General features: G+C 36.4%; 1 protein-coding gene across 2 annotated transcripts in view; it reads left to right on the top strand.

The window, feature by feature from the left end:
• LOC145673325 (ubiquitin carboxyl-terminal hydrolase 37-like) overlaps positions 1 to 24,734 on the top strand; it is a 73,776-nt gene that overhangs the window by 33,563 nt on the left and 15,479 nt on the right. For both annotated transcript variants that reach the window (XM_081742922.1, XM_081742923.1), the window contains 5 exons: positions 6,693 to 6,893; positions 8,677 to 8,973; positions 14,730 to 14,930; positions 17,240 to 17,392; positions 22,707 to 22,824. In XM_081742922.1, coding sequence (XP_081599048.1) covers positions 6,693 to 6,893; positions 8,677 to 8,973; positions 14,730 to 14,930; positions 17,240 to 17,392; positions 22,707 to 22,824 — 970 coding nt within the window. The remainder of the gene's footprint in view (positions 1 to 6,692; positions 6,894 to 8,676; positions 8,974 to 14,729; positions 14,931 to 17,239; positions 17,393 to 22,706; positions 22,825 to 24,734) is intronic.

Here is a 24,734-nt window from a genome sequence, read left to right as displayed (position 1 = left end):
CCCACAAGACCCCTTCAGGGAGGCCGCTGGGATCACAGGGATCACATCATTCGATATGCCCTATGATATTTAGGTATTTCAATTTTGTTCCATTCATTTACCTTCCATGGTTTTCAAACTACGGGTACTGGAGTTTTCGAACCATATCATAGCGGCCATTTTGAAACTGGTGCTCCATATGAAACATCTTTTGGTACAGCGTTACTTAGTTTTGCAAGACCTTTCGAACGAGGTATTACTCGATCTATGTTCCCATTTGACATTTCAAAGTTACCTCCCGTTACCCCCATTTACGGGGGGCGGGGAGGGGTACTTTTGGCGGAATTGGTTTTCCCCCTTAGCAATATATAACGTGTACTTCAAAAATTTCTTCTATGTTTTATCATTTTTCAGATATTTCCGTGGATTGATTAAAATGGCCCACCCTGTATATATATATATATATATATATATATATATATATAGGGTGGTCCAGCCAATAATGGGCACAGGTCCAGTAATGAGCCCTAGCTATGGTTTTTCGATGAGAAGTTTTCTATTTCAGCAAGTACACGGAATGCAATGCTCGGAATTTGAACAGTGATTATTCAGATCTGCCCCACCTTTTTATTTAGCACGTCTGTCATTCGATTGTGTGTTGGTGGGAGAGAGAAGAAGGTGACCTGGAACTATGTGCGTGTTTTGCTTGTTTTCGGAAATTTTTTAAGTTCGACGAAGATTATTTCAGAAGAATATTAAAGTTAGTATTGTTAAAGGTAAGTGAAATACATTGTTTTACTTTATTTATGGAAGTCTTAATATGTGATAAAACGTAGAATTTCAAGTGTAAAACCATTCTTGTGCCGTCTGACCTGGGGTGATCATTACTAGATGGCTATTTTATCTCCTGACAAGTAATGAGCCCCCCATGCCCACTTCTGGTTCAAATGCTTGGCATGCTAATAAGGCACAGAATTGTTTTAAAATGTATCATAATGTGATCCTTATTTGCCTACGAAATATCAAGGAAATAACTTAACTCCTTCCAGTATTGGGCATGGGGGTGCTCATTTCTGGTCGGGAGGGGCCCATTACTGGTTTTCACTTATATTGAAGACGCAGTAATTTTCTATTTCGAAACTTTAGGCCTTAGGCCTAGAATAATATAGGGTAATTGATTTGTTTCCCTTATATTAACATTACTAATTCTGGGTAATAGCTTTTCGCATAGCGCTGCTAGACCCAACTCAGTCATAAATTTCTCTGTATAAAATTCTTTTTTACTCATTATTTTGTAGAGTATATTCATTACTGTAGCTAATGTGCACAGAAAACTAAAAGATTATTTTGTTTTTAATTATTCATATCTTTAACTAGTTGTCATGAAGTGCCTATGTAATTGAAATAAGAATAGCTTTTATTAAATTATGTAAATAAATCCTAAATTGTTTTCTTAATTTTGTTCCAGGATTATTTTGGATCCCCAGCTTTGACAATGGAAGGCACTAAGAAACGTAAATCCTTAAATTACACCACTGAACGATTACAATCAGCGTTGTCAGCTATCGATTTAGAAATGAGCTTTAAAAAATCGAGCACAAAATTCAATGTTCCTAGTGCAATATTACAGAAGAGATTAAGCAGCCCACCGAAAATCAGTTACAAACATGGGTCCTTCTACTATCCTTACACATGCTGAAGAGGCAGCTTTAGAAAACTGGATTTTAAAGATAACAATATTTGTGTTCAAAATCAGACACGAAGAACTTCTTGTCATAGTTAAAAGTCGTAGATGACGACGGAAGAGAAAATTCTTTCAATAGCAACAAACCTAGTTGTAAGGCAGCAGGTATATTTCCATTTGATGCAAATGCCGTAGATTATACCAAGTGCATAGATGTAAGACAAAATCTTCAGGAAAATCCAGAAGAGGAAAGACAGTTTGTGCCCAAGGACTTAGGTTATAAAGCACTCATTTCTTCACGAACTGGAGAGTAAAATTGATATGGAATTATTGGAGCAGTTCTATGCGCAAAAGGAAAGTACCGGTCTGAATGGAAAGGAGATTTAGCTTCTAAGTACTTGTTTGTTGTGTGGAAATCATTTTACACGTGAAGCGCCAGGAAGAGAGGAATGAACAGTCGCTACCTGGTCCTGATCCTGATGTTCCAAGTTGTTCATCAATGCAAAGTTGAAGAAGTAATTCCTAAAAAACAATCCGAAAGTTCCCCGAACACAGAAGATCCTATGCGTTTTAATATTGATAATAGGATGTCTCAAAGCAACAACGGAAAGTTCACATTCTCAGAGAGCAAGAAGAAATTATCGGAACACCAAGCGAGTGGTGTCTTTGCAGACCATCTTTTCTGGGAGGACTTGAAGAAAGAACCCCCCCCCCAAAAAAAAAGGAGCGTAGGAGAGTTCCAATGGCCAATGCTGCGAGTTCTGAGAAATAGCAGCAATACTACGAAGAAAAAGAATATAATAAAAAAGCTAAAAGTAAGAAACCTCAAACTAAGAGTCATCCCAGTGTCATTTGCAATTCAGCAAATAAAGTGTTGAGTAAAAGTGTAAAAGTTCGAATCCTTCCTCGAAAGAAATCAAAGAACTTGCTGTCAGAAAGTGATTCCTCGTCTGAACATTTACCAAGCCGGAGACACAGATCTCGAAGTTGACCTTGTTGAACATATTGGGCCAGATGAAGATACCGGCAACTTGCCTAATATTAATGACTTTGTACTGGTTAGTGTTGACCGTGGTCACTCCAAGCAAGCAAGTGTTTCATAGTGTAGGTAAATTCACGAGCATTGCAACCGTTAAAGATAACAACAACACAGGAAACACATCATTCCAATTTCAAGTAAAACTTCTGCGCTATGAGACTGGTAATTCGTTCAAATGGCCTGATGCTCAAGAAACAATAGAAGTGAAAGATTGTGATATTGAATTTACTTTGAATCAGCAATTTATTGATAAAAGGGGTAAATGTGTGTTTGGAACGGGATTCCATGGGTTTTACAATCATAAATAAAGCATCATTGATGATGCTCTTTTTCATACAATATTTCCAATAATTATTTACTTCTATTGTATACAATTGTAGTGTTCTTTCCTTTAGATTTTTGATAAGGGGAAACTTTGGTGGAGAAACTGAGAAATATCCAACCAGAACCTTCTTTTTTCTACTCCACGCTATAATTTAATCAGTAATACTTTGTAAGCTCTAGTAAAACAATTTAGGAACCTTTACACAAATATATAAATCTAAATTAAATTGAAAGGTGCTCATTACTGGCATTGAACGTGTCCACTACTGGTATTTGCAGTGCCCATTACTGGACTTTTAGTAGTTCTTTGGCTTTAGTTTCTACTGTGTCCAAATTACTTTCAAGAAACAAATCTTAAATAGCTGATCATGAAGAGGGATCACCAATATATGCACAAGAAAACTTTTGTTGAAATACATTCAATATTTAAGTCTAGAGAGCTAAATAATTTTGCATGTTTCGAAAAAGTGCCCATTACTGGATGGGTCACCCTATATTGCAGTATTGTATCCTAACTTTTATGTAGTATACAGTTTAACTAATTCCTGGTCAGATTCACCGGTTCACCAAGTTTGTTTTTGTATATCGGCAATTCTATTTTCAGTCTAAATTCGTCTGTTATAGTCTATATTCTGCAGTACGTGTGATTCTGCTATTTTCTTTAATTTTCTTGTAAAAGGAAAGACCTTTGCAAATGCTAGGTTGCTGAAGGTGCTAAACAGTTGATATTATGTGATTTTTTAATAATATGTAGTTGGGTATTGTTAAGTAGGGATCAGTTAAGATCAGTTATTAAGAGTATTATTTCATGTGTGTGCTCTTTATGTATTTTAATGTGCAATGTAATTTGTCATTTACGAGATAAGCAGGTGGCTAATTTTAAACTCTGATATTGAAATTGATTATTGTCCTAGCCCTGCAAATTGAATATAAGCGCACTGCTTAACGTTTGGCGCACAATAAGTTTTAGTTGCGTCTGGCTAAAGAACATGTGAAATATGCAGGGTCTAAATCTGTGTATCAAGAAACTTAATTGTGCACAAAAGTAGTGACGTGAATATTGTGTGTGAAAGTGATTGTCTTTTGTCTTACCTTATATATGAACAAGTACAATTAATTGAAAAGCCAAATATTTTGTATGTTTGATCAGTATGTTGAAATATTAAGAAATTCATTGTTTTTCTAGTATGAAATTGAATTATCTAGGATATTTTGGATATTTTAATAGAACGAATACTGGTAAATGCTCTTGAATACTGCATACTTTAATATATATATATATATATATCTATATATATATATATATATATATATATATATATATATATATATATACTATGTGATCAAAAGTATCCGGACACCTGGCTGAAAATTATTTAGAAGTTCGTGGCGCCTTCCATCGGTACTGCTGGAATTCAATATGGTGTTGGCCCACCCTTAGCCTTGATGACAGCTTCCACTCTCGTAGGCATACTTTCAATCAGGTGCTGGAAGGTTTCTTGGGGAATGGCGGCTCATTCTTCACGGAGCGCTGAACTGAGGAGAGGTATCGATGTAGGTCGGTGAGGCCTAGCACGTACTCCGCGTTCCAAAACATCCTAAAGCTGTTCTATAGGATTCAAGTCAGGACTCTGTGCAGGCCAGTCCATTACAGGGATGTTATGGTCGTTTAACCACTCCGCCACAGGCCGTGCAGTATGAACATGTGCTCGATCGTGTTGAAAGATGCAATCGCCATCCCCGAATTGCTGTTCAACAGTGGGAAGCAAGAAGATGCTTAAAACATCAATGTAGGCCTGCTCTGTGAGAGTGCCACGCAAAACAAGGGGTGCAAGCCCCCTCCAAGAAAAACACGACCACACCATAACACCACCACATCCGAATTTTACTGTTGGCACTACGCACGCTGACAGAAGACGTTCACCGAGCATTTGCCATACCCACACCTTGCCATCGGACCGCTACATTGTGTATCGTGATTCGTCACTCCACACAGCGTTTTTCCACTGTTGAATCGTCCAATGTTTACGCTCCTTACACCAAGCGAGGCGTCGTTTGGCATTTACCTGCGTGATGTGTGGTTTATGAATAGCCGCTCGACTATGAAATCCAAGTTTTCTCACCTCACGCATGTCATAGCACTTGGAGTGGATCCTCATGCAGTTTAGAATTCCTGTGTTATGGTCTGGATAGATGCCTGCTTATTACACTTTACGAACCTCTTCAAGTGTCGGCGATCTCTGTCAGTCAACAGACGAGGTCGGCCTGTACGCTTTTGTGCTGTACGTGTCCCTTCACGTTTCCACTTCACTATCACATCAGATGCAGTGGACCTAGGGATGTTTAGGAGTGTGGAAATCTCACATAGAGACTTCTGACACAAGTGACACCCAATCACCTGACCACATTCGAAGTCCGTGAGTTCCGCGGAGCGCCCCGTTATGCTTTCTCACGATGTCTAATGAGTACTGAGGTCGCTGATAATGAGTACCTGGCAGTAGGTGGCAGCACAATGCACCTAATATGAAAAACATGTTTTTGGTGTGTCCGGATACTTTTGATCACATAGTGTGTATATATATATATATATATTAAAGTAAACAATTCTGTAAGGATTCTTGTAGGATTTTTTTTCCATTTTCTTATTTTCTTTGAATAGTGTGTCAAACTAAATTCACTACTTAGTTTATCAGAGATCATAAATCTTCGTTTTGTAGGGTGTTCATGAAGTCATAAGCGTTCATAATACACAAAATTTTTGTTCACCGTGGTAAAAGTACAGCAGTTTTGTTCAACTCGAACATCTGGATACGCTAATAATCGTTAAGCATAATTTTGGACATATAAGTAGAAAACAGTGTAAACGAGCAAGATTTGGAGTCCTGTCGTTTGATCTTTGTTTTAAAATTAAAAATTGCCAGATCGCATAATTTTTTATTTTATTTTTTTTTCGCACTGGACAGAAAATTTTTCTTGTATTTATTTATCACCACAAATTATTCCATTTTATTCTGTTTATTTATTATCTATATCAAATTAGTATGGTTTTTCACTTCTTTCGTTGTTTCCACATTAACTGAAGATTCAAGGTTACATGTTGGCTATTAATAACAAAATGAACGTTCGTTGTGCTAAATTAAACAAAGGTGTGTTGAATATACGTTTTTTATTCACCTGTGTATTGAAACGACCGTCAGCTACAATCGTGTTGAAAGAAATTTAAATATGCACTAAAATCTGTGCGTTTGCTGTTGTGTGTAATGGCAGCAAATATAGGGCTATATGCTTTGTCTCTTTCAAGCATTTCTTCAAAGTATGTTTATGTATCAAAACATGATTGGTAGAGACAGAAGTATTCTAATATTTTATTTATTTATTTTTTAAAAATAAATATGACTGCATTTCCTACTAATATTCACTAATAACTGTGAAAAACGAGTTTTCCAGTATCATGTTCCTCAGTTATTAGGTATAACAACCTCCACTGAAAACGTTGTCCATATATGCAGAAGGAATGTGTAAAACAACTACAAAAAGAAATGAGCTAGATAAATGAATTGATATTAAGAAATTGTGTATTAATCATTGTATCAGTAAATTGTAATATTTAAAAAAATCAGAATTTATACCAAATAATAGATACCATTTAACATTTACTACTTCCAGGTTTCCAAATCAAGGTAACACTTGCTACCTGAATGCAACGTTACAAGCTCTTATTGGATTAGTGCCTTTTACGGAAGAAGTGCTTACTTTATCCTATGATCTGTTAACTTATTCCGCACGCAATTCACTGTATCGAAATCTTTGTTTGATCCTTAATTTCCGTGAGAAAGGGGAAAAGGAAAGTTTATCGTATGCTTTAAGGTAAGTTAAGTTTTATTTTCCTTCAGTGTGCTGGTACAATAGTAAAGATTTATACAAGAATTTGTCAAATCTAAAGATTCTCACATGCATACATAAATTAGGAATACTTGTCATTAAGTTGGAGGCAGTGATCTCACTATTGCCGTAATAGGTATATGAACAGCTGGAAAAAGGTCTTTGAGAAGGATTAGATGTCCATCCGGTAAGTGTCCGATCAAAAAGTTGACGCTCTCGGTGCGCGAGGGAGAGAGTGGCAACAAAATAATAAATTTGAACCAACACAATAGACTGTGTTCGCACCTTTCTGCTTGAGACTTCATTTAGATGAGTTGTACATACTTTTTGTAGTCACCATTGCCTCTTAAGTATCGTATTTTAATGTATTATCGTAAAGGGTAAAATCGAGTCGATTAGATTGTTTTGTGAAGTTATATTTAAGAACAAAACATTAGAAATCCATATCTAGAGAGGCTTCTCAAGGTGGAGTAGTTTGTAATTTAATTTTCAATAGTTACAGCTGAATACGTTGTGCATATATACTTGTTTGAAGAAATTCAAGGCAGAGAGATGGTAGTTTTCAAAATGTTTTCTACCCGCATATTTCACTCTAAATAGCAGGCGTACCAATTATTCAGAGAAAGAAATTGGCGCAGAATAGTGGTGGTGTTTTATAAGGTTAGTCACCATTCTTCAATGAAGATTTTCCATTGATAAAATTGTATTAAATCATATCGTTTGCTGTCAGAACTTTCCATTTGAAATTGTATGACACTTCACAAGTTTAGGAAATTACAGGACATCTACACAAATCAGTGTCGAATAAAGTCACATAGTATATAAAAAAAAAAGAGGCCCACTGTAAGCACTTTCGTTAATCTCCTTTATCCGATAGGTACGAGAAGCGTAGGAAGAGCCAGCTGTGAAGCGTCTAGTTAGGCTCCAAGTTACAATACATGTCACGTAATAAGTGTTGCCAAGTTGAAAGTTGGAAACACTTTAGTGTGAGAAGGTAAAACTAATGGGACAAGTTAGTTGGTAAAAATAGGAAGAAAGACAGAAATTTATGTACAAGGTTTAAAAAAAAAATTTAAAAAAAAAACTTACTATAACAGTGATAAAGAGCAATACAGTGGGGTTTCGAAATGATCTCCATCAATATCCGACACCTTTTTTCATTTTACTTTGTTCCATTTTACTCCATTCCTACGTACCAATGCTGCCACGTGAGTGTATTCTAACAGAGTTGGGGGACGACGTTCCACAAATGATTTTCGTTCTTTAATTCTTCTTCTTCAGTTTCATCTCACCTTATGTGATGTGTTTAACGAAGTTTATCTTTTTTTTTTTTTTCTGTTCTGTTTTCATTACTTTCTAATATATGACGCCAACCTGAATGCTTCACAGCTATTTTTTTTTTTTTTAAACTCCTTCGCGTGTCTGATGAAGCCTTTAGCAAAGGTGCTTATATGTACTTTCTTGTCGTTGTATGACGTTTGTACTACTGTATCTTTATGAAATAATTTCTTCTGTTTTGCTAAGTCAACACAATTTGTTTTGAAAATTGGCTATTTTGGGTTCTTCCCTCCGTGAAACTATAGTCCTATTCTCTGCTTTAGTGACTAACGCGTATGCCTTTAATGCAAAATATCCCGAGTTCGATTTCCAAAATGCGAAACTTGAACGCTCTGCAGTGGTTCAGATCCTGTTTCCTCCTCGCTGCTGACAAAGAACATAAATAGAAATCCTTAACAGGAATTTTAAAAACTCCTTTTTTTTTCTACAGGAAATTTAAAAACTGCCTGGGCTCAATGCACAGAAGATTTTCGGGAGACAAAATGCAAGATGCAAGTGAATTTCTCCTGGGACTTCTTGAATCAATTAAAGAGGATATCGATAGTAGTTTGACGGTAGCAAAAGCCAGTGAGTCAAGCGACCCCAGTTCAAATGAATCTCAGCAAATTAACAGACAGACTTGGAATGGCTGTACTGTTACAAATTCGTTAGCGTCGCTTGCTGAGAGAGCAAATCCAGCGAGAGAAAACTTTGAATCTCAATTAGAATTGGTGAACTGTTGCACGAAGTAAGTATAATGTTTACTTAAATGTAACTTGGGTTCATACTGATCTTGAGAGTTAGAGTAATTAAAATGAGGCAGCAAATGTCAGATGCTTCAAAATATACTGAAAGTCAGGGAAATTTGATACAATTAACAGAAAAGTCAGTTGTTCTTTTTTTTTTTTAGCTGCCCAGAGAAGATGAACACCTCAAGGAATCAAGACAGATTCAAAAATAAGATGGGAAAAACGCTGAAAAGAAGAGATTTATTTTTAGAAATAAAGAAGCTGAAGGAGAGCCAAAAGGTGTTAAAACATCATTAAAAAATCAAATAAAAAAAAGTAAAATGCTACAGAAAAAGTTAGATTTGTTTGTAGATAATCAAGAAGATAGGCCAAATTATGATAACATGTTTACTAGTTTGTAACTGTAGTATCTGAAAAACCTGTTCTTCGCACGGGTAAAATAGGTATTGGCAATTATTTGAATCCCCCTTCCCGTTGGGATTTATTAAAAGTGTAATTATAAAAATCCGTGAGATCTTCTATTTTGATCCCTACTTCCGTTAGAATACGCCCTTTAATAAAAATGGTATAAAAACCCAGCGAAAGGTAGATACTACATTCTAAAAGGAATTTCAAACGGCTCAGCCGTTTTCCCAAAGCCGGAAACTGTGGATTCCATACTAATCTCGGTCATTTTTGGTTATTTTATTTTTCATCCCTAGGGTGATGGGGGCTGAGCTTGGACCTAAATGGCATCGCGAGTGTCACTATCTCAAGGAATCCGAAAACCTGATTCGGCAATAATATAGGTCATTTTTGGATTATAACACGTCCCCATTCCGACTGCCTTGGGGAGGAATGTCTTACCCCCATAATAAGAGATTCCTTGTGGCTGTATGGTTGGTGTACTCATCTTTGACATGGGAGACCCGAGTTCGATTCCCGGCGGGGCTCATTAATTTTGGATCCCACACTAAGCTGTAAGCTGCTTCTCGCAGTGGGCGACCAATCACAGCAAAAGTGGATGATATTCTGACAAAAGTCAAGCAAGTAAGCAGTCATAATATCGCCAATAACCTCAATATCCATCACCAAACGGTATTAAACCATTTGGAGAAAGTAGGTTACAAAAAGAAGCGCGACGTTTGAGTACCACATGATTTGACTCAGAAACATTTACTCGATTTAATTTCTGTCTGCAAATCTCTACTGAAACGTAACTAACTCGCACCATTTCTTAAGTGGTTGATCACGAGTGATGAAAACGATGCGATCGTGGTCGAAGCGAGGAAAAGGTCCACAGTCTGTTTCGAAGTCCCTGAAATTTATGCTTTGGAATTTGATGGGATAGGGAGGACGTCGTGCATTTTAAGCTGCTGTCACCGAGCAGAACGATAGACCCGGGATTGTCTTATCGACAATGCGGTTGCCTCTAGCAATTCAAGGGAAACATCCGAACTTGTCAACGGAAAGTGTGTCGTATACCGTTTGACAATGGCAGACCACATACATCTTTAACGACCCATCAGGAATTGAGAAAATGTAGCTGGTAGGTTTTAATGCATCCACCGTGCACCGTCAAACTGTCATTTGTTTTTATCTCTGCTGAATACGGTTAAGTTTGTTTCAAAAAAGACTTGTGAAAACCTCGTAATAGAACTCTCGCTCTCTTTGGTGAAAGGTGTCCCTAGTTGGTTCCTATGTCATGTAAGTATGTGGTGAACATGTCCGTGGGTTTTCTCAGGGTTCTCCCTCTACCTCCCATGTTCTAATTACATTAGTTCTTTCGTTAATGATCCATCTTCCGCTTACATGACATAATCGTGGGACCTAAAACTAGATTTTTTTTTTTTTTAGTATAATTTTGCCCTTGGGAGCATTCAATAAGACTTAACCGTTGAGGAATAACTGAAGAAGCTGTCAACCAAATAGTAGCTTATATTTTACACGAAGGTAGCAATTATCAGAAAGTTGAAAGTCGTTCTACTTCCGCCATGTGTTCTGTGATGATGTGGGGGAATTACAGAATTCTAATATAGGTGTCTACTTTCAATATTTTGACATTATCTGTAAATTTTTATTTAAATCTGTTCAATATAATATGTTATTAACAAGCAGTTTAAACTGAATGAATCAGAAGACGATTGTGACGGGTTAGACCACCAGAGTTTCAGACTTCCAACAGTTGCATTAGTTTCTGCTGTCTTACCACGAAAACTATATCTATCTATCTATCTATATATATATATATATATATATATATATATATATATATATATATATATATATATATATATATATATATATCGGGTGTTGCAAAATAAGTGTTACAACTCTTAAGAGGTAACTCCTGCCACTGAGACAAGAAAAAATGTTCTCTTGAACTTTCAGCTATTGGACATAGTTTCGGATCTACAAGGTGCTGAAAGCGTGGGAAAATGACTTTCGGACGCCAATAGTTCGGAAACTATCCAACGTAAAGAGGGCGGGTAAAAAATTCACTGAAGAATTGAATTTTGCATGTTTCACAATCCTACCATGCACTCGCAAGGGATTCCCCAAAGGAACGTAGGGAGTCCCGGATAATCTACCAAATGAAAATTGGTCTAAACTTATATGAATTGATAGGGTTTCTACCAGGTAACAATAATTCGTTTGTATTAAGTCGATATCTAGAACAAATACAAAATGGCGGACACCTTCATGCCCGTTGTGTGTGGTTGCATAATCGCCAGGTACGGATGCTGGCCAACAGTAACGTTCTAAGTGTTAAGTGTAGCGAATTTGTACTTAAATGCTCTAGAAATACATCTGGAGTGTCGGTAGAGCACAACAGATGAAGCATGGTGATTCACATGTGTGGAAACACTTAACGAAAAATGCCCAGAAATGCACTCATACTCAGTAAACGTGAGTTCAAAGCGTCGGAAATGTAAGGATTAGCGTCAAGAACATGAAAGCCATTGCCAATTCACCAATAATATTTCATCAGTCGGATGCAATATGATCTGCACGGTTGCATTCCAATAAGGATGCAACAACTGAGGCCAAGTTGAAATTGTGCAAGGGGACTCACTAAGAAACTGGGTAAACTAAATGAATGTCACTAGTGGGATCGCATCGATATTGAAATGTGGCCAAAGTTTGTGTTGTTATCAACATGTCCCACTACTGCGAAAACTAGGAAAATAACGTTGTACATTCTGCTATTACATCTGGTGCACTTTTTGATAGAACGTAACTAGAACACGATTGTTATCAATGTTCCTCTTTGTTTAGGACATTGTCCCACAGTCGACACATACGAAAAGAAATATATTAATCCATGGTTCAAATTCTGATAGAGCGTGAAAGTAATAAACTTATATCATGTCCCACGTCTTCTGGGACATATGACGTACTCGAAATATGGGAAAATACCTCAAGAAATTAGTATCTTACACACAGTGCACATGCCAAGACAAAGACTAAAACGAACTAATTTGGCACATGTAACACTACAACTGTAACACCGTACCTATGGAAAATAAAACGACATGAGAAATAGGAAGAAATGTCTTAAAGCTCTGATTGTTTGCAACTGCCCAGTAGGAGTAACAAAATGAAACACGCAAGCATGTCGGGAGACTGTACAAGAGCGCTTGCCAAACAAAGTGGGTACTCCTCAAAGAAATGAGTACAGAGAAAGTGAGGCTCCCTCGAGCCTCAGTGCTAGAGCGCTCGCGTGGGTGCAGTTTCCAATCCTACTGGGAGCCCACAGCCTCAGATTCAAAACCCGAGTAGTTATTTTCCTATTTTTCGCACGTGGAACGGTGTCCCAGCAGTAGTGGGACATGTTACATTTGCATGTCGAAATCAACACACACATTGGCCACATTTCAATATCGATCATGCGATCCCAGTAGTGACATTCATTTAGTTGACCCAGTTTCTCAGTGAGTCCCCTTGCACAATTTCAACTTGTCCTCAGTTGTTGCAACCTTATTGGTATGCAACCGTGCACATCATATTGCATCGGTTTGAGGGAATATAATTGGTGAATTGGCAATGGTTTTCATGTTCTTGACGCTAATCCTTACATTTCCGATGCTTTGAACTCACGTTTACTGAATATGAGTGCATTTCTGGGCATTTTTCGTTAAGTGTTTCCACACATGTGAATTACCATGCTTCATCTATTGTGCTCTACCGACACTCCAGATGTATTTCTAGAGCATTTAAGTACAAATTCGCTACACTTAATACTCAGAACGTTACTGTTGGCCAGCATCCGTACCTGGCGATTATGCAACCACACACAACGGGCATGAAGGTGTCCGCCATTTTGTATGTTCCAGATATCGACTTAATACAAACGAATTATTGTTACCTGGTAGAAACCCTATCAATTCATATAAGTTTAGACCAATTTTCATTTGGTAGATTATCCGGGACTCCCTACGTTCCTTTGGGGAATCCCTTGCGAGTGCATGGTAGGATTGTGAAACATGCAAAATTCAATTCTTCAGTGAATTTTTTACCCGCCCTCTTTACGTTGGATAGTTTCCGAACTATTGGCGTCCGAAAGTAATTTTCCCACGCTTTCAGCACCTTGTAGATCCGAAACTATGTCCAATAGCTGAAAGTTCAAGAGAACATTTTTTCTTGTCTCAGTGGCAGGAGTTACCTCTTAAGAGTTGTAACACTTATTTTGCAACACCCGATATATATATATATATATATATATATATATATATATATATATATATATATATATATATATATATATATAAAACTTCAATGTGTATTTCTGCATTTATGTAATGTTTCGTGATAACAATTTTATGGGTACAGATCGGCATTGAAATTACTGTCTTATATATACCTCGTGGACATTTACGAAAAGTAATCAATTTTCAACTAGGATTGTAGGGACGTTAGCCTAACACTTTGGAAACTGAATTAACTTCAGAAAACAGTATCCAGTCTTATACACAGTAAAGAATTTGTGTATAAGAAGAGGAGGTAGTGCTTGATATTGACTAACATGTATTCTCTTACTAAATTAGAGGGGCCGCGGTGGTTCAATGATAGAGCGTTCGTGTCTTGTGCATGAGATCGTTGGTTCGATCTTAGCTCGCGCTAAGTGGGCTTTGTGGTGGACAAAAACCGTGTCCATAGGTTTTCTCAGGATTCTTTCGTTTCCTCCACCATTTAATTCATTCTCACCATCATCGTAGTCTTTAGCCCACACGGCATAAGCGTAGAACGTAAAACTCAGGTTTCATTTATTATTAAGTGAGAAAAATTATATTTATTATTTGCTGTTTAAAATTTTTTGTCAATATCTGTACTACATGAGTAACTATCTCAGTGTTGATTTTGCGAGTATGACAGATAACATTATGTTAAACACGTACTTAAAGGACATACACTTCATTATATGAACTTACTTAAATTATACTTTACGTGCGGTTTTAGTGTTTGATACTTCTGACTTCTTCTTTTTCTCGCCTTCATTAGAGCATTTGAAGAATGTATTAGAATTTTTAAGGTATTACGAAAGATAAATATAAATGGGTAACTCAAACCTAAAGACAAAATTTATCCGTAATTGTGAATTTTGTGTTCTAATCGGTTACATTGTAGTGCTTCTGAAAGAGATATGTTGGTTTAATTGCGCAGGCGCAGTACGCTCTCATGTTCTCGTTTGAGCTCCACAAGATTTCTCATGGAGCTGACATAGAACTAACCTTTCTAAACCAATATTTTCAGTTGATTTAATTTCTTTCTGCAGGTGTGAACATTCGAGTACCGTGAAACAAGACCATTTCACGTTTTTCCTTGATATACCGAGGGAAAATAGTGAGACGAAGAGTGTGTCCTCTCTGCAGCAGGCATTCCATGCATCCTTAATGCCGGTAGAACAAGAAGTCACTTGCGCAGAATGTAGTAATCAACGTAGCAGACTAGTCACTTCATTTACGAAACTGCCAAGGTATGTCTTTTGTTTTTCTTCTTTATTTTTATTCAGTTGTTATAAAGCGTTGAAAAGGAAGAGTTTAAAAGAAGTAGCATTATATATATATATATATATATATATATATATATATATATATATATATATATATATATATATATAAAGCCTTTAAGATGTAAATCAGATTAGCGTAACTAAATATTGAAACGCAACTGCAAGCAGTATGTCCGTCACTGTTACGAGAAATCGAACAACTATAAATACAATCTAATACGAACTTTTTTTTTCGTATACAGCGCATAAATACATAAATAAACAACATTTCAGCAGAATAAAAACTTACCTTCATGACATTGCCACTGAACAACATGTTTTTGCTCCAGAAAAATACAGTTTTCTTGAAAACTACGAATGAGAATTTATGCTGAAGGATGTCAGTTCGTTTTTTTTTTTTAATAATAATAATAATAATAATAATAATAATAATCTAAATCAGAAATCCAAAAATTAAAGTTCTAGAGTGTATATCAGGTCGTCTAAAAATGGTACCCATGGACTACGGAGCACTATTCTACAAGTCAAGCGAAAAATATAAACCTTTCGGGTCGTCATTCAAAAAATGAGAATCACAGTATGTGGCAACGATGTAGATAAAGAACTATACAGTAGATTAAGCACTATCAAATAGTTACATCCAGATAGAAATGAAACTCGATAAACATTGACATTAGCACCACTTCTTAACGTAACAATCGATGTAACTGCTTGGTGGATTCGTAGACCAATGCTATTGGTTTCAAGTTAATCTACGACGCCACGTAGTGAAATTTATATTTTCCCCATTGCGACTGAAGGAAGCTCCGGAGGGTGTACTATTATTATAACATTTTCGCTTTATTTTGACCTGAAAAATAGCGCACTATTTTTCGTAAGCGCCATTTTTAGAACACCCGATATATCATTAACCATATTGTATACTGTTGTCTGGCTAGTGCCATAATGAAACAACTTGATTAGTACATTATTCAGTATCAGTTTCATTCTAGTAGGTGGTGTGTTTATCGTACAACATCAGGTTTTAGGTGTAACTAAAATTCTGTTTACTCGGAAACCATACTACTATGTGAGAATTTACACACATTTATCACCCATAACAACTCGTTGTGCTCTGGCGAGTAGTACGTCTTTGGATATTTTTTTTTTCCTCGGTAAACGCTAATAATAATGAAAAACTTTCGACTACTGTAAATTTATAATCTGAATGATTTTTCTATATAAAGAAGTGATCAGTATTTTTCTGACACATAGTCCATGTTAAGTTACAGTCTATTTCAAAAACGAAGTCCTGCTTACGTACACTCATGTCCAAAATGATTGTCGCTTATCTATAACTGTCTTCTTGTAGGAATATAATTGGATAATTATTTGCAGGGTACTTTTAATACTGATACTATGTGTATAATCTGGAAATGTATATTTGTGGTAAATTTCATACGAAAAGAATTATAAATACTAAATTTAGAATGAGTAAAACAAATGTTGCTAAATGGACAAGAAAGTTTTATTTTCATTTTATTGTTCTTATTTACTGCTGTTTTCACATGAAATTTGTCACATGCATGTCTTTGCCGATTATACACGTACTAACGTTATAAGAAATACCGGGCGAATTCGTTATTAAACGTTTATCGTTATAAATATATTCCTACAACAATATTCTGAATGGACAACTAAATGAAGTTGGTTTAAGTGGGATTAAAGGTCTATAAATATTCTTAGGATGATATTGAGCAATTAAAATTAAATCATTTTTAAAAAATCTGTACTTCTATTGGAGTTAGATGAAGACATCTCATGAATATTTTAGGTCAGTGATGACCAAACTGCGGCCCGCGAGTATATTTCATCCGGCTTGCGAATAAAAATATGTAATTCACTGTTGTATAACGTTAGGGTTGCAGCGTTAAAAATGGAAGTGGACTTTCAAGCCGTTGTTAAAAATTTTGATAAATCTCTTTGTTTCCTTTAAAAGAAACGTTTGTTCAATTGTACATTACACATTTTTATTTATCTATTTTTAATTTGCCTGGCCCGAAGTTTGGTTCTTATTTTCTCCTGATCCTCATTACTTGATAAATTCGCGATCGCTGTTCAGATAATAGCATTAACTATACCTATTTCAAGATTGATTTATTAATACTTGTTTTGTTAGTAGGTTGCATAGCTTGTATGTATTGAGCATGTAATTTTTTACTTAAAACTCTACCGTGCAATCATGAAAAAGCATAATTTGTAATTCTAAACTTTTTTTTTTTTTTTTCTAACAGGATTCTAGTTCTGCTGTTAAAGAGGTACACATATGAAACGGAGCTACAAAAGCTTACGAATATGCTCAAAATACCTTTGAACCTCTCAGTTCAAAATTTTGTCTGTGATAGCGTGATTGCGCCTCCAGTATGGGTACCTAATAAAAGAAGACGGTAAGTATTTTTATTAATAAAAGTATTTCTATTTTTGTCTAACATACAAAGAAACAAGATCATATTTAAACATATTATGGAAGTTTGCACAACGGTATGAAAGATTGAATCTTAAAGAGAATAAATGCATATCACAATATTGCGAGCGGTGATTACATTCAATGAAGAAAAGCGGAAAGGCTATTACTCACCGCAAAAAAAAAAAAAAAAAAAAAATATATATATATATATATATATATATATATATATATATATATATGTAGCAGCAGAATTTTCTTCTACATGCAACAGGTAGTGCTTTCGGAAGATCTAGCATCTTCTGAAAGCGTTACCTGTTGCATGTAAAAGAAAATTCTGCTACATATTTTTTTGCGGTGAGTAATAGTCTTTCCGCTTTTTCTCATAGAATAAATACATTTCATGAGTAACTGCTTTTTTCAAAAACTGTAAATAAATGCTCCCGAGGTGTGATTTACGCTTAGAGCTATTTTGGCTTGACATCATATATCGGTTCCCCTCTGAGATAATTGGTTGTTGCCTTCGAGCTCTCCGTCCGTTGCATACTATAAGTTAAAATCATGCTTAATAAAAGCTGTAGTTATTTACATTTTAACTTTGGGCCCTTGCATTGGTCGGACCATCAGGTTTTCTCTAGTTATTGCCTATCCAGGATATCAGTGCCGAATTTGAGTGGGGCAGCTAGTGTTGTGTTTATCGCAATTGCTAGGCGAGCGCGGCGAACAGGGAGTGGAGAGTCTCATTGCTGCAGTGTATCCAATGGTTTTTCAAAGTTGCAGTTCAAATGTTATAAGTGGCCCGATTGTTTGCGCTCAATAAAGAACGCCTTAAGTTATATAATTGTTATTGAAGATAGGAATGGTTCACCATTTCTGCATTAACAAAGACGTATTGTGGAGAGCAGTACATGCATGGAAACTACCAATGCAATAATAATATGAGCTTCTACCAAGCGTTAAGCAGATTGTATAAAAAGTGGTTACTTTTTTATTTGATTTCATTATAAAACAGGAGCAACCGGCAGAGATGACGATGTCATGACTAATACAGAGGTTGATTCATTTATATTGAGCCAAAATCAATGTGCAACTGTACCACGCATGCGAAACCCTTGCGGTGAGATTGCTACAAGGCAAGCAATATTATCTCATTAGTCACGGAGTAAAGCAGTGTTGTCGAGCGTAGTCTGATGGCGCCAAAACTGAACAGATTCTAGAAGGAGTTCATTGTAACCCTTTCCGACGTTCACAGTGTCACGCATCGTAAACATGGGTAAAGTGCGTAATTTTAATGCAAATCGTGCCACTATGAATCGTATTATATAGAAGTATGAGGCACAGAGTCCTAGGCCCACCACACCAACGCGACTAGCTAGAAACCAACCTCCCGTGAAGAGGACCTCGCCGCTGTTGCGTGTGGTTCGGCGTATGGAGACCTCCGAAAATACCCTCACACAGCATGCGATGGTCAGCAAATACCACACATCGCAAGCGACAGTCAACCGCGCCATTCACAGAGATTATTCGCAAGACAGTCGTTCTCAAGAATTATGCGCATGCCCTGAAACCATGTCATGTAGCTGAGAGAAAAAGAGACTGCAAAAATCTATATGAAAGTCATCTCTCGGAAGTCGGTGGAAGTTTATTGTTACCCTTGAGGCGTAGACTTACCTCACAGAATGTAGTAGAGTTCATGCCAACATACAGAAAGAGCAGAAGTACGTTCTTTCGCCAGTGCGTATAGGGTTTTCCAAAAACGTTCATGATTGTTTCCGGTTTCTCGTACAAGGGCAAATTTCGTCTCCGAAAGGTGAAGCGAAACGTCAAAATCAATGCTGCGTACTATCAGACTCATGTCCTGACTGAAATGTACCAACATGGAATCCCAACATTGTATGGAAGAAAACGTGAATCAGGTTGAACTGCACCAAGACATGGGATCTAGCCACACGGCGAAAACATTGCTGGAATTATATCGTCTTCTTTCTCTGATATTCCTGTCAAGAGTCCAGATGCCAGCCGAATAGACTATTGTATGCTGCGGCGCCTGTCCCATCGTCGAGTCCGCACCGTCACCGGCCTATAGAAAACTTGTAAAGAGGAGTGGGATGCACTGGTTCAGTTTCAACATAGTTTCCTGCAATAGAATTTTCGATGCGTGGGAATAATCAGGGGTAACCTGCAGATCGAACTCAACCGGTGGGGGAAATTCGTAATTTCCTAGGTAAGTGGCACATTCAAATTAGGCTCTATAAATGACTCAACCTTCAGGTTTGGAGAGTGTAGAGCAGAGCTGTCTAGCTTCCGTATCGTATGATAGCATCGAGGGTGTCGCTAGATTTTTTTTTTTTTTTTTTGTTAGAAATTAAGAATTTTAAACGAATAAATAACTTGTGATGAACCAATGTCAAATATCGTTATTGATTTTCATTCAGCGCATAACTCTATGATCGACATGTTGATATCTACAATTTTATGCAAGTAATATTTAGTGATGGCACTAATGTCTGTTCCTAATGTTGTAATTTCAAACTGTACAATGAGAAATATTGAACAGTGGATTTCACGTGGCACCCCTATCGATGAAGGATGCATTCTTCATCCTGTTCTATGAAGGATGTCTCTGCCTTAATACCCGGGTGGTTTAATATATGAGGAGAAAAATTTATAAACGGGTGTCACACAGGGACGCAACCACCGGGGTTCCATTGGGTTCGATCCCTCTCAAAACTTCGTATCTTTTTTGAATGATATATCCCGAGTTTTATATGCGTTAGGGGCATCCACTCCGTTCGGATCTCCCTCAATCTTTTGGCTTTGAATCTCCCTAACAAAAATTTCTGTGGGTTGGCGCCTGGTGTTGTGTAAACCTTCGTGTTGCCTTAAGGAAAAGATTGAAAAGCACTGGTTTAGAGAATTACGGTATATATTGTTAACTGTAAGTTTATTCAAGTTAAGGTAAGGCTGAACAAACTTTACGATGATTAGGTTTGTGTTCTAAGTGTATTTTTATCGATTGATGCAAACTATTTTCTCGAATTTCAGCCGGGAGAAAGTTGAAATATGTTTTCACTGGAGAAATGTGATTTCTCTTTGCTGGTCTAGTGGCTAGCATGTCCCGGATTCGAGTATAATTTCTTCAGCGTAATAAATTCACTGATTTTGTTTGTGATGACCGAAATTCTCCCTGGGTTCCCTCCGAATTTATCCCTGGTTCTAACACTCAGATGACAGAGGATTAATTCTACTACACTGTTTGTACACATAGTGTGATTGTGAAAGTTGAGAGCCCAATGTTACCTTTGTGTCTGTCATTCTAGACATAATGACGGTAACATATTTTTTTTATTGAACATATTTTTAATGGCATTTGTCTATTAATTCAAAAAGAACTCAGTTTAGCGTGGAAGCACAAGGTGCGTGTAACTTAAACGTATCAAATATATAATCTTGTTTAATAAAACCAGGCTTCCCGCACCTGTCTCTGAAAAGCCGTGTTGTTACTCACAGATATAATTCAATCAAAGCAAATCGTCTTTAACAAGTTGTGATCTTTATTTCAAGTCAAAGTATCAAAATGAGCTACATACAGTTGTGAAAAATGGGTAGTAGTGCTTATTATTATTTATTTTAAAATGCTGAGCTTATGTACAAGCCATTTCTGTTTTTCTGGATAGATTTTCCAAAGACCGTCGAGTGTGAGTGGCTGTGGACGGCTTAACACACGTTTCAACAAGGGGAACCCACAAAAATTTATTGGGGGGATACATCAGAATTTCACAGGAATGTCTGTAAAAGAGATTGCATGAGTTTCAGTTTGACACGCCATGCGATCCGTATTCATCATCATTAACTTCACTGTACGACTGAACGCCTTGTCGTGGTGAATGAAAACGTGAGATGTATCGCTACCACTTTGCGATAGAATATTAGTATGGTGGCTCCAAAGTCTTCGTACTGGATTGATTTTTAGCCTTTTTGTCCATTTTGTGTAACGTAAGTTTTCTGTTCTAATAGTGATCACAACAACTATAAAGCCGCGTAGAAAATTTTCCGCTCATTCAAGTGACTAGTTAGAACGAGCCCTAGAATATCGGGGATGACAGATTACTACTTTTCATATACCTACATATATACCCAAGCTTTGTTCAGAGTTACTACAAGTTTCCACTTGTCCTCTGCAAGATGGCGTTCGTCTTCCTCTCTTTGACATGTGAAGGACGAAGTATATGAACTCGAGCCTTATACTACTGTGTCAGATGCATGATCTCTCGCAATTGTGCATCGGAACGTTGTACTGCCATCAGTATTCTTCTTCAAGACGGTGGGTTCTCAAATGCAAACCCGGAACACACTTTTTACACTACATCGGAGTACACCGGGGCCTCAGAAATCTACAGTCCCCAGTACTGGAGGGCCGAGCAATAGCAGAGATGGCTGTTTTGTTGCGAGTCAACACATCGTTGATCCATTTCTTTAGCACACGGAAACCTTGTGTCATACATTGTTTATTTATTTGGCTATATAACCGTAGCCAATGTAGGAAGTGCACTATGTAATCTTTCCTAAAAACCATAATTTTCAGAGCCAGCACAACAGCATTTTCGAACTGCGCGCAATAACTTCTCGGACTTGATAATGCTTGCTAGTAGCTAGCGATGGATTTCGTTACCGTAAAACTGAAATGGTCTTTCTATATTTGGCTATAAGGCATCACTTCTACGTAATTTAATAGGAGACAGTGACACGTTGTTTATGATAGCATCCATAGGAAGGAACTTTGGCTAAAATATTTAAGGAACAAATATGATTAGTTACTAAAACTATAGTGAATATATTTCGTATACATAATATCCAAGCAAGTGTTTATTTTACTGATGGCGAATTTGCCTTCGATTCTTCATTTTCTGAATAAAAGTTTTTGCGGTTAATTGAATCTAGATTTCGAAATACGGAATAATTTTCCACCCTTTCTGTAGAAATAATTTCAATTCTTATTTCTTCTTACAGCTAATTGTGTTTACATTATTCATTTACGAAGTTCTGTAATTTAATAATAGTAATAGCATTTACCCTTATATAAATACAATAAGCAATGGAAAATTCAGAGCACTCAGTTCTGAATATTTGAATTGATAGAACGCGAATAGATTTTCTGATTTTTACTGTTATTTTTCTTTCTTGTCAGAAAACAATTTATTTTTTGCGGTTTGATCTTATTTATTTTTTCAAGTAGCAACTCATGTGAGTAGGTAAATGTTTTTTAGTAATTACAAAAACCGTATACTTGGTTTTAGACCACCTTCACTTTTGGAAGAGGATCGATGGCAAACAACACAAGAAAATACATCAAAGCCGGAAGAGAAAGGACCGGTAGCACTAAGTGGTGATTTAGAAGATGATAATGAGTTTCAGGTATTTTTTTGTTTGCTTTTTTCGTTGGAGTTATGTATAGATAACATATATTTATCGATTTTTCTGAAAGCGTTTCCAAATTTGAAAGAAATGCTTTGTTTTTTTTTTTTTACAGATTTTGTTATTGCTGGGAAATATTTCAATCTTTTCTTTTCGAATATAAAAATGTGTATCAGTAAAAAATGTAAATAAACTTCGGTTTCTAATTTTATTCCTTTGTCCAAGTTTCTCAGAACAGGCAAAGGTTTGTTTAAGTGTAGGGTACTTCTTCAGCATCGACACTACATGAGACGTGGACCTACAGTTTAAGGCGAAATTGGCGAACCCCCATAATGCGTTGAATTTCCCGCCACCAGAAATCGAAGCTGGGACTCCATGGATTATTTTTATATCCGTTGATTGTTTTCCCGAGATTTTCTGCGTTTCTTCCTACTTCTTTCGTTTACTAATTCTTCTATTGTGTTACTTAAAAAAAAAAAAGTATTTCCTTTCCTTTACAAAGCATAGTTGTAGGTCATTATATTCTTTCTTTCTCTTTCCTTCTTGGAACAAATTCTAGATTATAAATTTCGTGTCGCATGGTGAATCTGATTGACTAATTTCAGTTTCTGACTCCACATAAAATTCGAAAATCGATCTCTTCATCCAAAGATAAAAGGGGGTACAACTGCCCGCTGGTGAAATGATTGTCTCTCGTTCCAGGATTGTAAGACATTGTATACATCATCATTATTTCGCTGAGTTTTATTATTATTTTTACTATTTCTTTGTATCATCATTCACTTGCATTTATCTATTAACCGTATTGTTTAGTCTATAGAGTATTATAACAGGACGTTAGACTAAAAACTTTTTCTTTTGTTTCGATTAGAAATTTCAGCTATATGGATACATTACTTACGTAATTTATAACCTTAATTATTGATAAGAATAGTTATAGTTCGAAGGGCGTCGTAAGTTAATTTATACAGTATTTTAAAACAGAAGTACTTGTTAATTCTGCAATAAGTGTACAGGAAATATGTACAAAATATAGTTTCTCTAAATATTGATAATATATTATCGAGCGTCCTAGCTTAGTTGAGGGTAATCCTAAAGGGAAGATAACACGAAAACATAATCTGACATTTAACCTCCTGGACCTTGTTTCAGCGGTAGAACTCGTTAAATATATGAACATGTGGCAACACTGCGCGGTACATGCCAACAAAAGTGTGTAATAAAAAGATCTCATTGCTTAGCGTATAATAGGGTTAACATGTATAACTGGAAACTACGCAGTTTGTACTCAGATAACACTATGAATTCACTTTTTTACTGTTTACGTCGTTGTTTTAAGGTGAATACTAACATGAAACGAAAGAGGAAAAGTACACAGAAACAGAAATAAGCATATTCGTGTATCATGTAAATGTCTAAATGTATTCAATTTGTGCTACAAATTTGTAGACCCATACACAAGTAAGTTGATTATATATATAAGCCGCATCGTCATGATTTTACCATGCCCTTCGGCAAGAGACTGGAGGTTAAATGTCTTAACATGTTTTCGTCTTCTTCTTACCTCTAGTCAAACATCATTCCAGCTGAGTACTTACGTGAATTTTAGAACAATATATATATATATAGAAAGAAAGAGTCCAGATATTCAGGTAAAAAAAAAAAAAAAAAACTGATTTCTGGTTCGATCGTAGACAGTGAGAATTTGTGGTGGACAGCACTACGTCCGTGTGAGTTTTCTCGGGATTTCCCCGTTTTCTGCAACATTCTTAATCTATTGCTGCTTTTATCATATAGTAGCACATATTACCTGTCTTCTGTAGCCTAAAGGGCATAACTAGAGAATTTTAAAGGTTCAGTTGTAGCTTTCAATCATATATAAAAACGTTGACAGTAAATTGAAAACGTGC

This window comes from Thermobia domestica, chromosome 16 (genome assembly GCF_964235325.1).
Source record: "Thermobia domestica chromosome 16, izTheDome1.hap1.1, whole genome shotgun sequence".
In the NCBI taxonomy this organism is placed as follows: domain Eukaryota; kingdom Metazoa; phylum Arthropoda; class Insecta; order Zygentoma; family Lepismatidae; genus Thermobia; species Thermobia domestica.
The sequence above is the reverse complement of the archived record's forward strand: the minus strand, read 5'-3'. Positions and strand labels throughout refer to the sequence as shown.